Source organism: Homarus americanus, unplaced genomic scaffold (assembly GCF_018991925.1).
Source record: "Homarus americanus isolate GMGI-L3 unplaced genomic scaffold, GMGI_Hamer_2.0 scaffold11022, whole genome shotgun sequence".
NCBI classification, from domain to species: Eukaryota; Metazoa; Arthropoda; class Malacostraca; order Decapoda; family Nephropidae; genus Homarus; species Homarus americanus.
The window spans coordinates 15,537,355-15,551,048 of record NW_024737068.1 but is presented as its reverse complement, the minus strand read 5'-3'; the positions used below and the strand labels follow the sequence as shown (position 1 = coordinate 15,551,048).

Below are 13,694 nucleotides of genomic sequence, written 5' to 3'. Positions count from 1 at the left end.
GAGTAAAGCTGTCTTGATCAACGTTCTGAATTCTCTCCCCGTATGCCCTTATCTTGTCGTTCTCGTTCCTACTGTGTGCAGCATCGAGAGCTAAGTTACGGTGACATGCGGCCATGGGATAAAAAATCCTGATGTCGAAGAAGGCTCGCTGTCCCCGCCTCCAGAATCCTCTCGCACTGACGTCAACACAGGCTTCGTTGGATGTGTTTGAAGTCCTATGTTGGAAGATCTCACCGTCCAATGGAAGAAGGGTCGGTTCTACCATGACATCACGGCAGATTTCCTTCAACATATTTGCTGTGAGATCCCTTACTTCGTCATGCCTCATGCAAATGAAGCTCCCTTTCTTGCACACCATGGCGTGATCGACGTCATAGGTAGAGCCACACGCATTGGGAGGGCAAACCATCTACTGGCCGACCGTACCTTAGAGCAATGGCAGTAGTAAATTCTTGTTTATTGAGACTGAAACCATTTGCCCTTATCGGTAACGTAGTTAACCAGTTTGAGGCACCCACCTCCTGCGCTGTAGCTACTTTTTTTTTTAAATTCTCTGGTACCTGCAGCAACAGTTGCTGCAGCTTATCACTTTGGCCGTGCTGTCGTTCTGTCATAATGGACCTATGAATCTTGTTTACTTCACTGGTATCCACCTCCCCTGTTGCATTCTGGGCTATTACGTGGTCCATGAGGGCTGCCGTGAGCTATACTGAATTTTGATGTTCGGTGGCAGTACTCTCCTCTGGATTGGTTAGTCCCATTCCTCCCAGTCTTGATGGAAGTGCAAGGAGTGATCTTTCTGCTGGGGTTAAGAGGGGGTTTTTCACTAATTTGGGAATGAAATTGACACTGATAGCTTCATCCAGAGGGTGGAGGAGGGGTCCGATATCAGGGATAGTACGTATCAGGTAGTTCCAGTGATGCTTGACTCCATGGGTGAATGCTGCAAAAGCTGCATGTGGCTCTGTGTTAGCAATCTTAGACAGAGCTTGGATTTCCCTAATCCACTCATTCACCTTTCCCGCTACGTACTCGGTCTTGAAGTCTTTCGTACCAATTACTGCGCCTAGATGTCTTTGGCCATCCTTTGTTATTTTGAACTCACTTCCGCCAAACACCTCCATTGCCCGTTCATAATGTTCTTACATCACACTGAGGAAGGACTTGCTGGCGTTTGGGTGGTACCCTATTTGTGGACCTCGCAATGTTACCAAGTCTCACCACTTTTTGATGTCCTCCACTTTTCCTGCTCCTGTAAGGTCATCAGCGTACGCCACTTGTTTGACCTCAGTTGTTTCAAATTTTATTTCGTGTTGGAGCACTGAAAGGCCTATTGTGTACATTGCCATTGAAACAGGGTCCCCCTGTGTTGTTTCCTCGGTCGACTGTAAGATGGTATCACCTCTTAGAGCCGGGTTGTTTACTATATAGAGGTCTGATGGATTCCTATATGAGTTTTCAACATACATTGCAAAGCTTGGACACATGATCTTGATGTTGTGCAGTGCGGCCTTGCGGTTAAGTATGTTGAATGCGTTTGAAGCATCCACCAGGAGAACGGCCTCACAATCACGCAGCTCAAATATCAATCTCATGGCGTGAATGGCCGCCTCCCCACCAGCCTGGTGGCCAGCACACACTTGTAGGTTCCCTGCTGCTGCCCTGACATCATCCTTTACCACCTCCATTGTGCATTTACCGATGATCAGCATCAGCACTTCCCCCACCCCTATAGGTCTACATCCTGGATTCTTATCCAGGGGATGGAATAAGGCGGCAGGCCGTCAGAGCATGGAGGTGATGGCAGCAAGAGGATGCCAGCTTTCTTGCAAGGACGGCAATGGCAGTGCAGAGATCACTTGCTACAGGGCCAAACTTGTTAGTGCTTAGGATGACTCTCCAACCGTTTGCATCCAGACCTGAAGGGCCGGCTCCTCCTCGAGTCTTCAGTGCCTTTTTCCACGCCATCTCTCCAGTTATTTTCTCGAACAGGACAGCATTTGGTGGGATATAGTCACCCTGGAACATGATGCCTTCTTCATCACTTGCAGGGGGGTGTTTTTCTTTCAGTAGTTTTAATGTCTCTGTTTATTGGCAGAACCCCACTTGAGGATTCCTCTGTGAGAGATCTTACTGCTGCTGTTGTCACTCGTTAAGAGGTTGTTGACTTTATTATACTATTCTTGCCCTTCAACAATTAAAGTCTTCACTCACGAAACAAGTTAGTAATTACGCTTAAATCTATCAACAATTGAACATGAGACTGTGATGGCTGTGACTGGACTAATTAGAGTACACAAAGGACTAACACTAATTTCCATAACAAATACCAGAAGCTGTAACAGGTAACAGGGGGGGGGGGAACTAATTATTTCTGGGGAGAAGATCACAAGGGGACAATGATGTAGAAAACGAGATGAGGAAAGAGTAAAGATGTGGGTAAGTTGTAGTGATGGTGGTACCGAGGAGAGGGTGCATATAGCTACGTACAGTCACCTGTACTTATAGCTGGTACAGTGTCTGGTGAGATGTGACACCTGTGTTTGTTTACATTGTATTAAAACTACCAGAATGGCCCTAAGTAACCTCACAAAGTATTAAAACTCCCTTAAGAAACCTCACAATAGTAGCCAAAATAAGGTTATTGTACAAGATAAGCCTTCGTGCACAGTGTTACCAAGTCTCACAAAAGGCACCAGTTAGTGTATAAGGACAGGAGCTACAGTGTTGGATCAGGAGTCGGTTGGTTGTTGGTGTGTGTGCGCTGGTCAGGTTCATCCTCCTCTATATTATTCCTTGCTTCCATTTGAGAAACTGAAAAGTCAATGTATCTTACTTTTTTCTTTAAGTACTGTATTTATAAGTGTGTGCCTGTATGTGTATGTATGTCTCAGAGTATGTGTGTTTTAGTTTTTGTATATGTGTGTGTAGGGGGAGGGTACCCGCATGTGTGTATATGTGTGCATGCATGTGTATGTACAGTCGGGAATGATGCTGCTTCATTTTGGGAGGGAGCAAACTTTTGACCCCGACTGTACAGTTATGTGTGTGTGTGTAAATATAGTTTGCAATAAGTGACACAAAATATAGATAAAAAATTAAGTTACAGTTTTTTGATAATTAAAGTTATCCATCTTCACCCAGGAGATAAGCATGACAATACACTGACTAAGGCCTAAACCATCTGCACCTCCCTACCAAATTTCAGCTCTTATCTTCAAAACTGTGGATACATAAGGAACACGCACATACCCACTTTCTCTCAGACATCATAATGGTTGCCACCTAGGCATGAATTTGTTAAAGGTGTAGAAGCTGTCGCCAACACAACAACCACACCCTAAGTTAACGAGTTGCATGACCCATTGTCAAGGAATAATCCGAGAAGACCGGACAATTCGCCAACTGCACTGGCTAACCATTACCCCTTGAACACGACCCACAAATCGACTAACATCCAGGTTCCCAGTTACTGCCGGGTAGACAGAGGCAAATGGCGTAAAGAAACTTGCCCAAAGCTTCACTCTACTCGGGGATCGAACCAGGGTCCGCTCCCTTACGAGGCGAGCATGCTGACAAACACACATCATAGATAATAATAATAATTGCTTACATACTTTTAGGTTCGGGATAGTTCCAGGGCTGTGGTTCGGCTTTGACGAAGATGAGGTAGAAAGTCCCACAAGTGAAGGAGACAACTGATGTGATTATGAACACTATCCTCCAGGACTTGATGGTAGGCTGTTCAGGAGATGGTTAATGTTACTTATTGTAGACTGTACAGGAGATAGTTAATGTTACTTATTGTAGACTGTTCAGGAGATGGTTAATGTTACTTATTGTAGACTGTACAGGAGATAGTTAATGTTACTTATTGTAGACTGTTCAGGAGATAGTTAATGTTACTTATTGTAGACTGTACAGGAGATAGTTAATGTTACTTATTGTAGACTGTGCAGGAGATGGTTAATGTTACTTATTGTAGAGTGAATAGGCAGGACATGGGAGTTACTTATTGTAGACAACAAGCAATACATGGGAGTTACTTATTGTTACTTCATCAACAGGAGTATTGTTCAAAATATCACCTTCAGTACACTAACCATAATTCCTGATACACTAGAATAACTTCCCCCTAATCTTAAATAACTTCCCCTAATCTAAAATAACTTCCCCTAATCTAAAATAACTTCCCCTAATCTAAAATAACTTCCCCTAATCTAAAATAACTTCCCCTAATCTTAAATAACTTCCCCTAATCTAAAATAACTTCCCCTAATCTAAAATAACTTCCCCTAATCTAAAATAACTTCCCCTAATCTAAAATAACTTCCCCTAATCCTAAATAACTTCCCCCTATCTTCAATCTGGCCCGCTTAAACTACCTTAACCGAGCCTAACTTAGCTTAACCTTAATGTTATCTTTAATAAAGTATATGTGCTTGAACGTGTCTGTGTATATGTGTGTGTGGATATGTATGTTTGTATGTGGGTGTGTATATATATGCTTGTTACAGTATGTATGTATGTATGTATGTATGTATGTATGTATGTATGTATATGAAAAAGACCACCTTACATTGCCTTCAATAATGGTGCCCAACACAGCAGGACCCACAAAGGCCATCACAGAACCCATGGTGTTAGCCACACCCATGAGCGTGCCAGTCAGGTTAGGGGCGATGTCTTGACTGGAGGCATGGAAGCCACAGAACGCCGGTCCCATACACCCAATACTGATGCACAGGACCACCATAGTTAAGACCGGGTTACATCTCACGAAGCACAGACTTATCATCGATGCTGAAGGAACATATGAGCCTGAAAATGACAAAAAAAAATTAGTTGCAATATTACTTTTGTTTTAAATAATAGGTCTGGCTATACTGTCCAGAACCCACAATGTCTCTTCTAAACCACGAACTCAAGAGTCAGAATCGTGAACCCGAAGCATTAGACACATACATTAGTCTATAAATGCTTCGGATTCACTAGTCTGAATCTCGGAGTTCGTGGCTCAAGAGGCGACAGGACTTCTGTGGGTGAATGCATATGACAATTCTTGAGCAAGAGCAACCTCACAAGTGATTAAAAAAAACAAAAATATTTTATCGGTGTTCACGAGACTAACCAAGCATTGTGGAAAGCCTCCTAACAGTAAGAGTTGAGACGACATCAGCCTTCAAGAGACGATCAGTGAATGCTGCCCAACAGAAAGTGCAAATTACCATAGCCACATACGGCAGGGATGACAACAATCCATTCTGTACAGGTGAGATGACAAACAATTCTTTAAAACTGTATGTGTAAAAAAAATTACTGTATTGTACATGTATTTCAAAGTACATACTATCTATTGCTGTAGATTTTTTTTTTCATTTTACTGATATCCTGCTGTAGGACAAAGTAAATCACAAAACAAAAGCACTTTATAATTGGACGGTAACATATGGTGCTGAAGCTGTTGTTTACTGTTGAAATATAACATGATGTTTATCTCTGTTTTAATGTCAACTACAGTGGGATGTTAGTGTTATTTGTGGTACAGTCGCCCAAATATATTCGAAAAGACTCCAACATATACGTATATAGGGTAAGACAACCGACCTGGTAATACTGTAGTAAGGGAAGCCAAGTATGATGTATCGTACGTTTGGAAGCGAAGGTTTTACACCGTTACCAGATCTCTTGCCTTACCCTACGTATACATATGTTGGGTCTCTGCGAACTTATTTTTAGCCATATGTACTGTAGAGTATTATACAGTATATTAGTTATTTCTCACTACAGAAGGAGGGAGTGTGGCTATTAATACATTTTAACTGGTCTTGCTACACTAGCTAAAAGTTAGGTTACTCTTCTTCGCAGGTAGTAGGTAGCTATCAAACAGGGAGGTACTACCGCCTGGGAAAATATTGGAAGCATAATGTGTTGTCTAATGGTAGACCCTGCTGCCATATGGCATCACAAAAATTGTGACCCAAGTCCCAGGTTGCTGATCTGACTTTCTGTATCATATACACAATTGAAGGGTTCCAATCGTTTCTCTTACAACACAGCATACATACTTTATATCGTTTCTCATTCTCGATTTTTTTTTGTACAGTATTTATGGTTATTATTGTTATTTATATTTTGTTATAGTTTTATCTATTATTATTATTATTATTATTATTATTATAATTATTATTATTATTATTATTATTATTATTATTATTATTATTATTATTATTATTATTATTATTATTATTATTATTATTATTATATTCCCCATGCATTGATGTGGGTCAGTGACCTGCGCTCGGGTGGACTAATCCCGGTAAAAGATTAGTGGACTCGGATACCCCTCCCCCCACCACCCTTGACCCTTTGATCAGGAAGTGAATAGTGTATTGCCACTGTACCCCAGATTATACTTAATGTTACTGCACTAAAATCAGGGTCAGTCAGGTAAGAGTGCTCGTAACTCGCCTTCCGTCATAACACATTATTTATTATTAAATTGACATTGTTGAGACAATTGATGAAAACTTTTTACGCATTTTGTTATTTCCACAAAATTAGTTTAGGGAGAAGTCACAGGGAAAAGGTTACTTAACCTAAATTAAGCTAGCGGTCTATATGGAGGGGAAAGTATGTTATATCGAGGGTCCATTAGATGTGAAAAACTTCCACCTGATAAACAATATAGATAAAAGTCCATTATATCGAGTGTCCGTTAGATGTGAAACCCCCATCTAACGGATTAAATGGAGAGAGAAGTCCGTCATACGGAGGTTTCACTGAAGTTATAAAAAACATTGATTAACTCTTGTACTTTACATTTTCCACATCCATGTGTTCGACGTCACTGAGGTAGGAAGGTATACCAGCCACCATAGTTAGCATGGTGTAACTACTGCCCATGTTAGCCACGTTTGTCGCCCATGCAGCTGGTGAGGTCATGATCTTCACCCACGGGACTTTCACTACCTAGACAAAAAAAGTAAAAACACAAGGACACAGATAAACCACAAGCAAAAAACAGTTAAAACAATTAAAAAGTTAAAACACATGTAAAACAAAATTAAAACAAGTAAATATACAAACATAAAAATACAATAAAAACAAACAAAATCCACGATCACAAATTGTCTCTCTCAGCACAACACCACTCACCCCAGTGGTCTTGATAGAACTTGTGTGTGTCTTAATATACCGTAACTCGCTCCTAGATATATTGGGATGCTCTTCGGGACGATCCCTCACTAGTATGAACCAGGGAATACTCCACACCAGTCCAATAGCACCGAACACATAGAACGTAGACGGCCACCCACCCAGAAACCCAGACTCGATCAGGAGCCCACCTAAAGCCAAGGATGCCAAGATGCCGAGCTGCATCCCTTGAAAATCCATGGATAGATGATGTGTATAGATAGATAGATGAATAGATATAGATATAGTGAAACCTATGTTTAACGGATTAGACGTGAGAGCTGAGTCCGTTATCCAGGAATAGAAGTCTTTATCTTCAGCATAATATTGATCAAACTTGGATGACGTAAAAATTATGTTAATATTACCAGTACATAGAGTTAAGATGACCAAGTATATACTGTAGTGAGCTTAGTTGACACCAGTTATTTACCTGACAGGACGATAGAGAGAAATGTGCCTCTTTCCTTCGGTGAGACCCATGCTACCAACATAGTACCCATGGCTGAGTAGGTCATGCCCTGAAACATGATAAATTATACTTAAAATTATTATGTTCTCAGTAAGATTCATGATATAAAGCATAATAAGTAAGAAGTAAAATAAATTTTGCATTCAGCTAATTTCCAACTTAACCAGATCTTGCCCAAATAAAGTGCAGTAACCTGGAAATGGGTGTTATAATCCTGGCTATCATATTGGGGCAGTGTGGCGATAGTACATTCAATACATGTCATAGCACCATTATAAATGTAAGATAAATACCCCAATATACTACTGAATAACTCCTGGCTCACAGCAGAGTCAAAGTTCAGTTCTCGGACCAATATTGTAGACAATGATGTGACAACTTGCCAGCTTCCCGTCACTTGAGACGGCAATCCCACATTGGTTATAAATGCTTCTCGTAAATAGCGCTATATTACACACACACACACACACACACACACACGAAACTCAATGTCACTTAAAGTACGTAATTACATCCTAGACAACAATATCAGAAATATTATTACAGACAACCTCCCCTTAATACGAACCTAAAACAAAACAAAATTACTTCTGCTTTCATTATATCAATATCTTACCTGAGAGATGCCCATAATGACTCGAACAGCTATGAATATTCCCTTGGAAGTGTAGGCACAAAATGGGCAGAGGATAGTGAAGAATGATGTTAATATTATACCGATCCCGAGTACTAAGCGACCACCAAGGACCTCCGCAAGTCGCCCTCCCAGCACGTTGGAGGTGGCGTAGCCCCAGAAGAAGTAGCCTATCATCATTCCTTGTGTCTGCTCGTCCCAGTCAAACTCGCCTTCCTAAGTGTATTGGTGAGGTAGACAAATAAATAAATAGTTGTTTATTTATTAAGTATAGTCATTATACAAGTTTACAATTGATTCAGGATGTATGTAGACCGAAGGTATATAGTTCAGCATGTACAGTATATAGCCATTGCAGGTATACAGTTCAGTATGCATATAATCTAGACAATGCAAGTCTACAGTTCAGTATGCATATAGACAATGCAAGTATACAGTTCAGTACGCATATAGACAATGCAGGTGTACAGATCGGCATGTATATAGACTGCAGGTATGTAGTTCCGCATGCATATAGACAGTACAGGTATACAAACAACGTAATTAAACAGTGTAGGTATACAGTGTACATAGACAGTGCGGGTACACAAACAAACAACTTGCTGTCATTAACTTACAATTTGCGTTATGTGTGTTTCGTTCCATCCCGCTGGTAGTGGACAGGTGTCAGGACGAGCCGTAATCGTATGGTTGACCTCGCTGGTGCCCTTCCTGCCAGCCATAGCCACGATAGCTATAGATATCACTGTTCGATGGGAGTAGGATATAGCATTGCTGAGGAAGCCTAAAAGTGCCAGGGTGTGACGCTGTCCCCAACACTCTGTATCTGTTAGAAGTATTGCTATGTTGGTAACAATGTATGACCATCCCGAGTACCAACCGGCCGAACGGCTGGTAAACTGGTAAATGGTAAAATGACAAATAAGAAATATATTTACACTAACTGGCTAATCAAATCACTGTACGTTTTATGTCCGGTGAAGATTTATTTATTCTTTGAAGTGTCTTTCATATTTTGAGAGTTAGAAGTCATTATTATTGTTATAACCCCCTCCTTTCACCGCTTACCCAGTCTTCACCACTGGTTACCAGCGGCTAGGGTCGTATGTACAGAGCAGTTCGACAAAAGTTGTCGAATTACCAATGGCTGTCTCGCCAGTCTCCGGTAATTCCCCGACGATCAGTATCAGTGTACAGACAAACAACAGGCAGGTAGATTTCCACCAGGTCAAAGGAACACACTAGTGCACTGTAGTCTTCTTTAATAAACAAACATTACCCTGTTAGCAGGGTAATGTCTTCACAGATTAACTCCACACTTCAAATATATAAACAGCACACTACCAGTTTACAATTCCTTAGTCTTCTCACTTTATATAAATCACAACAGTTTCACAATACTTGCACAACAATTGTCTTAGTCTTTACACTAAGAGAGGCGAGCAACTAACTGCCCCTAGGCAGCCCACGTTAGCTTATTTGCGGGTCGTCACTCGTCGGACACCTTGACTAGAGCATTCTAGCGATGTCCAGACGCGGGAGGTCGGCTAGAGACCCGCCTGGAGAATTCTAGAATTATCTAGAATTCTAGGCTTACAATAAGAGGTAAATTTGAACAAAAATGATGCAATACATCCTAGAATATTCTTACATAATTAATACGTCAATATCATCCATATGTACACGAAAATTTCATTAAATTTACCAAAAATAATGCTGAATGGGACAGAAAACAATCAAAACACCTAGTTTACAAGATACGAAATCATGCCTCGGCATAACATTATCTTAGATTAACAGAATTTTGTGTTATTTTGTTGTGATTTCTTGATGTTTTCACATCAGTTATTATTATTAGTAGTATGATTATTATTATTATTATTATTATTATTATTATTATTATTATTATTATTATTATTATTATTATTATTATTATTAGTATGATTATTATTATTATTATTATTATTTAAATGTTGATATATAGATTGGTGTAATTTTAAAGAAAGCAGGGGTGGTCTGAAAAATGGCAAATGAAATTCAACACCAGCAAGTGCAGCGTACTTAATATTGGAAGAACAAATACGGTCAATGTATACAGCCTTAACAACATCAACCTAGAGAAGTCGACTTGTGAAAGAGACCGAGGGGTACTTGTAAGCCCGGACCTACGGCCTAGAAAACAGTGCGTTAATGTTCGAAATAAGGCAAACAGAGTATTGGGTTTTATATCTAGAAGTGTAAGTAACAAGAGTGCAGAGGTCTTATTGCAACTATATCTTGCGCTAGTCAGGCCGCACCTCGATTATGCGGTTCAGTTCTGGTGCCCTTATTATAGAATGGTTATCAATTCACTAGAGTCGGTGCAGCGAAGAATGACGAAAATGATTCCGGGACTTAGAAACCTTCCATATCAGGATAGGTTAAAGAAACTTAACTTGCATTCCCTAGAAAGACGAAGAGTGCGGGGAGATATGATAGAAGTATTTAAGTGGGTGAAAGGAATCAATAAAGGGGATATAGATAAAGTTCTTATAATATCCGAGCAGGATAGGACTCGGAGCAACGGATTCAAGTTGGATAAGTTTAGGTTTAGGAGGGAGATAGGAAGAAACTGGTTCACAAATAGGGTGGTGGGCGAGTGGAACAAGCTTAGCAACTATGTAGTAAGTGCTGGAACGCTGGAAAGTTTCAAAAGGAGGCTAGATAGATTCATGGATGATAGAGAGTGGCAGTAACTCTCTACAGGAACTGCCATGCACAGGCCAACCGGCCTATTGCAGACTCCTTATTTTCTTATGTTCTTATGTTAAATGTTAATAAGCTAAAGTTTGTGTGAGTGGCGTGTGTGTGAGTGACATGTGTGTGTGTGTGTGTATGTATGGTTAAAATAATAATAAAATAAATAAATCAGATTACCTTTCTCTTCAGGGTCTTCATCATAATTACTCGTAGCCACAGAATATTCAGGTGGTGTGGCTATAATACTGACTAGTGTTGTTTTTACAGTATCTTCTAGTGCTACTCCTTCACTGTCCTCTCCTGAACGACCTCTTCCTTCTTCTTCTCCTCCTCCATCACCAGGATCTTCGTCACCAGTCACCAGTCCTCGATTTAAGACTCCAAGGTTTGTAGTGCCAACCGCCAGCTTATCGTTCACTGTTGTCACACCTTCTGTATTGTTGCTTTTGTCTGTCATTGGAGTCCAGCTTCGCTTATGGGCCATTGCCAGGAGAGTAACAGATTTTTGCATTGCGACCGTGATATGCGGTGGTAGCGTTGCTGTAGAAGTAGCAGTAGACGGTTTGGTAGAGTTCCTGTAGAAGTAGAAGTAGACGGTGGTAGAGTTCCTGTAATATTAGTGGTAGTAGACAGTGGTAGCGTTGCCGTAGATACAAGTCACGTGAGTGGTGGTACTCTTGCCGTAGGGTGTGCCTGATGAACTTATTGTAGAACCCAACCTGTTGCTCTGAGGTTTACAGCTACTCTGATGCCAACTCCCACACTGAGGTTGCCTCGTCACGTATGGTGAAGCAACGCACAGCAACATCACATCCCTAACAAAATCGGCAATATTCTCTCCCAAACTTCCAAATGTAAGCAAAACAATATAGATTATAGACCTTATAATAAAGATTTTACTCATTTAAAAATCACCTACGATGGTATTATTATCATTACAGTATATTTATTAAAGGAATAGAATAAGATTTAGCAAAAAAATCCCTGTGTGGTATCAAATCTTAAGGTATGCGTCATCACGTATATAATTTAGCAGTACCTTCCTCCAACCTTCCTTCCCTCTATGGCATCTATGCCATTGAGTGTTAGAAGTCCCTTTTTAATTTATAGTTGGTAATTAGTGTATTTATTAAACTAGAATACGCTTTAAAAGACCTTAAGATGCTGAAGCGTATAACACTGGTCAACAGCCAAAATGGTTCACATATGAGATCATGCTCACACAACTAATTTCATATTGATGAATTCGAATCTGATATTTGTTTTGTTCTATCAGACCAGGTTTCATACAAAAATCAATAGGTACAAATATTTAATATTCCATCACGTGTCGTGCAAAAGATGAGATTATCTCATGTGACTGTGCTTTCATGACTAATTTCATATTAATGAATATTAATTGGATGTTTCATTCTACCATCAGACCTACTTTCTTAAAGAATAAAAAAAATAGTAAATATAGTAACATTATCGCGTCATGCAAGATACAATTTTAAACCTATCACAGATAAGCTCATAAAAAATTGTACCAAAAAACATAAGTTCAAATCCTTTATAATGACAAAATATGAAGTTCTAAAAGTGCTTCTGAACTTTACTCTTTCTCTTGTACAGCTTGCTCTCTTCTCGTTGCAGTGTCCAGCAATAGTCGCCCATCATGTTAGGACTGAATTGTCCCTGATATCTGCTCTCCATTATGGCGATATCTTGATGAAATCTTTCGCCGTGTTCATCACTAACGTCTCCAAGGTTACCTGGGAAAAATTCAATATGAGAGTGGAAAAAATGCAATTTCAAGGACATCCTTGCTCCCAATGCATGATAATTCTGAAGCATGGTTGTTACGATTTCTTTGTAGTTGTCAGCACGATAGTTTCCAAGAAAATTCTTTGACACATTGACAAATGATTCCCATGCTTTTTTCTCCAGTGGGTTCAATGTTTTGGTGAATTCGCTATCATTAACTAGTGTACGAATTTGTGGTCCATTCAAGACACCTGCTTTCAACTTGGATTCGGAAACCACACCACCTAGTTTCTGAGATAAGTATAGAGTCCCAGCACCGAATTGATCCATAGCTTTGATGAAATTTTTAGCCAAACCGAGCTTTAGATGCAGTGGAGGCAAAAATATCTTTTCTGGATCTACAAGCGGATTGTGAGCACAGTTAAACCTTCCAGGCGCATCTCTTGGTCTTGTCGGCCAATCCTTTCTCACATAGTGCTCTGCATCAGCTCTGCTGTTCCACAAGCACAAAAAGCACATGTGCTTTGTGTAGCCACTCTGAAGGCCCAGTAGTAAACTGATGACTTTGAGATCGCCACATATCTTCCACTGGTGTTTCTCATACTCTATAGCGGCCAACAGAATTTTCATTGTTTCATAGCTCTCAGTCATTTTTGTTGCGTGTGCTATTGGGACAGATGGAAGCCGATTGCCATTGTGTAAAAGAACAGCTTTCAGAGAGTCTTTTCCTGAGTCTATAAACAGCCTCCAATCCTCTGTCTTGTATGTTTCAGACTTGCAGAGTTGTTGCATGAGAGATACTGCGTCCTCGCAATAACAAAGGTTGTTTGCCATCTTGAAAAATGCAGACAGCTGTCTATGTCGGTAACACGCTGTAGTGATATGCACTCCATCTTCTAGCAGGTT

The 13,694-nt window shown here is 40.2% G+C and overlaps 1 protein-coding gene across 1 annotated transcript; it reads right to left on the bottom strand.

Moving 5' to 3' along the window:
• Window positions 1–2,108: 2,108 nt before the first annotated feature.
• LOC121872829 (sialin-like) lies at window positions 2,109–11,776 on the bottom strand. Its single transcript, XM_042375879.1, has 10 exons — window positions 11,220–11,776; window positions 8,921–9,129; window positions 8,286–8,519; window positions 7,631–7,718; window positions 7,159–7,385; window positions 6,823–6,972; window positions 5,132–5,264; window positions 4,580–4,821; window positions 3,618–3,741; window positions 2,109–2,814 (listed from the first exon to the last, which is right to left on the bottom strand). Exons 1-10 carry the CDS (start codon window positions 11,551–11,553, stop codon window positions 2,720–2,722), a joined length of 1,836 nt encoding a protein of 611 aa, XP_042231813.1. The 5' UTR covers window positions 11,554–11,776; the 3' UTR covers window positions 2,109–2,719.
• Window positions 11,777–13,694: the final 1,918 nt, after the last annotated feature.

Coding starts and splice junctions, on each gene's coding strand:
- LOC121872829 (XM_042375879.1), bottom strand. CDS start 11,553: ATGCAAAAATCTGTTACTCTCCTGGCAATGGCCCATAAGCGAAGCTGG. Junction 8,520..8,920: donor AAACACACATAACGCAAATT/GTAAGTTAATGA, acceptor CAATACACTTAG/GAAGGCGAGTTTGACTGGGA. Junction 2,815..3,617: donor GAACTATCCCGAACCTAAAA/GTATGTAAGCAA, acceptor TTGACTTTTCAG/TTTCTCAAATGGAAGCAAGG.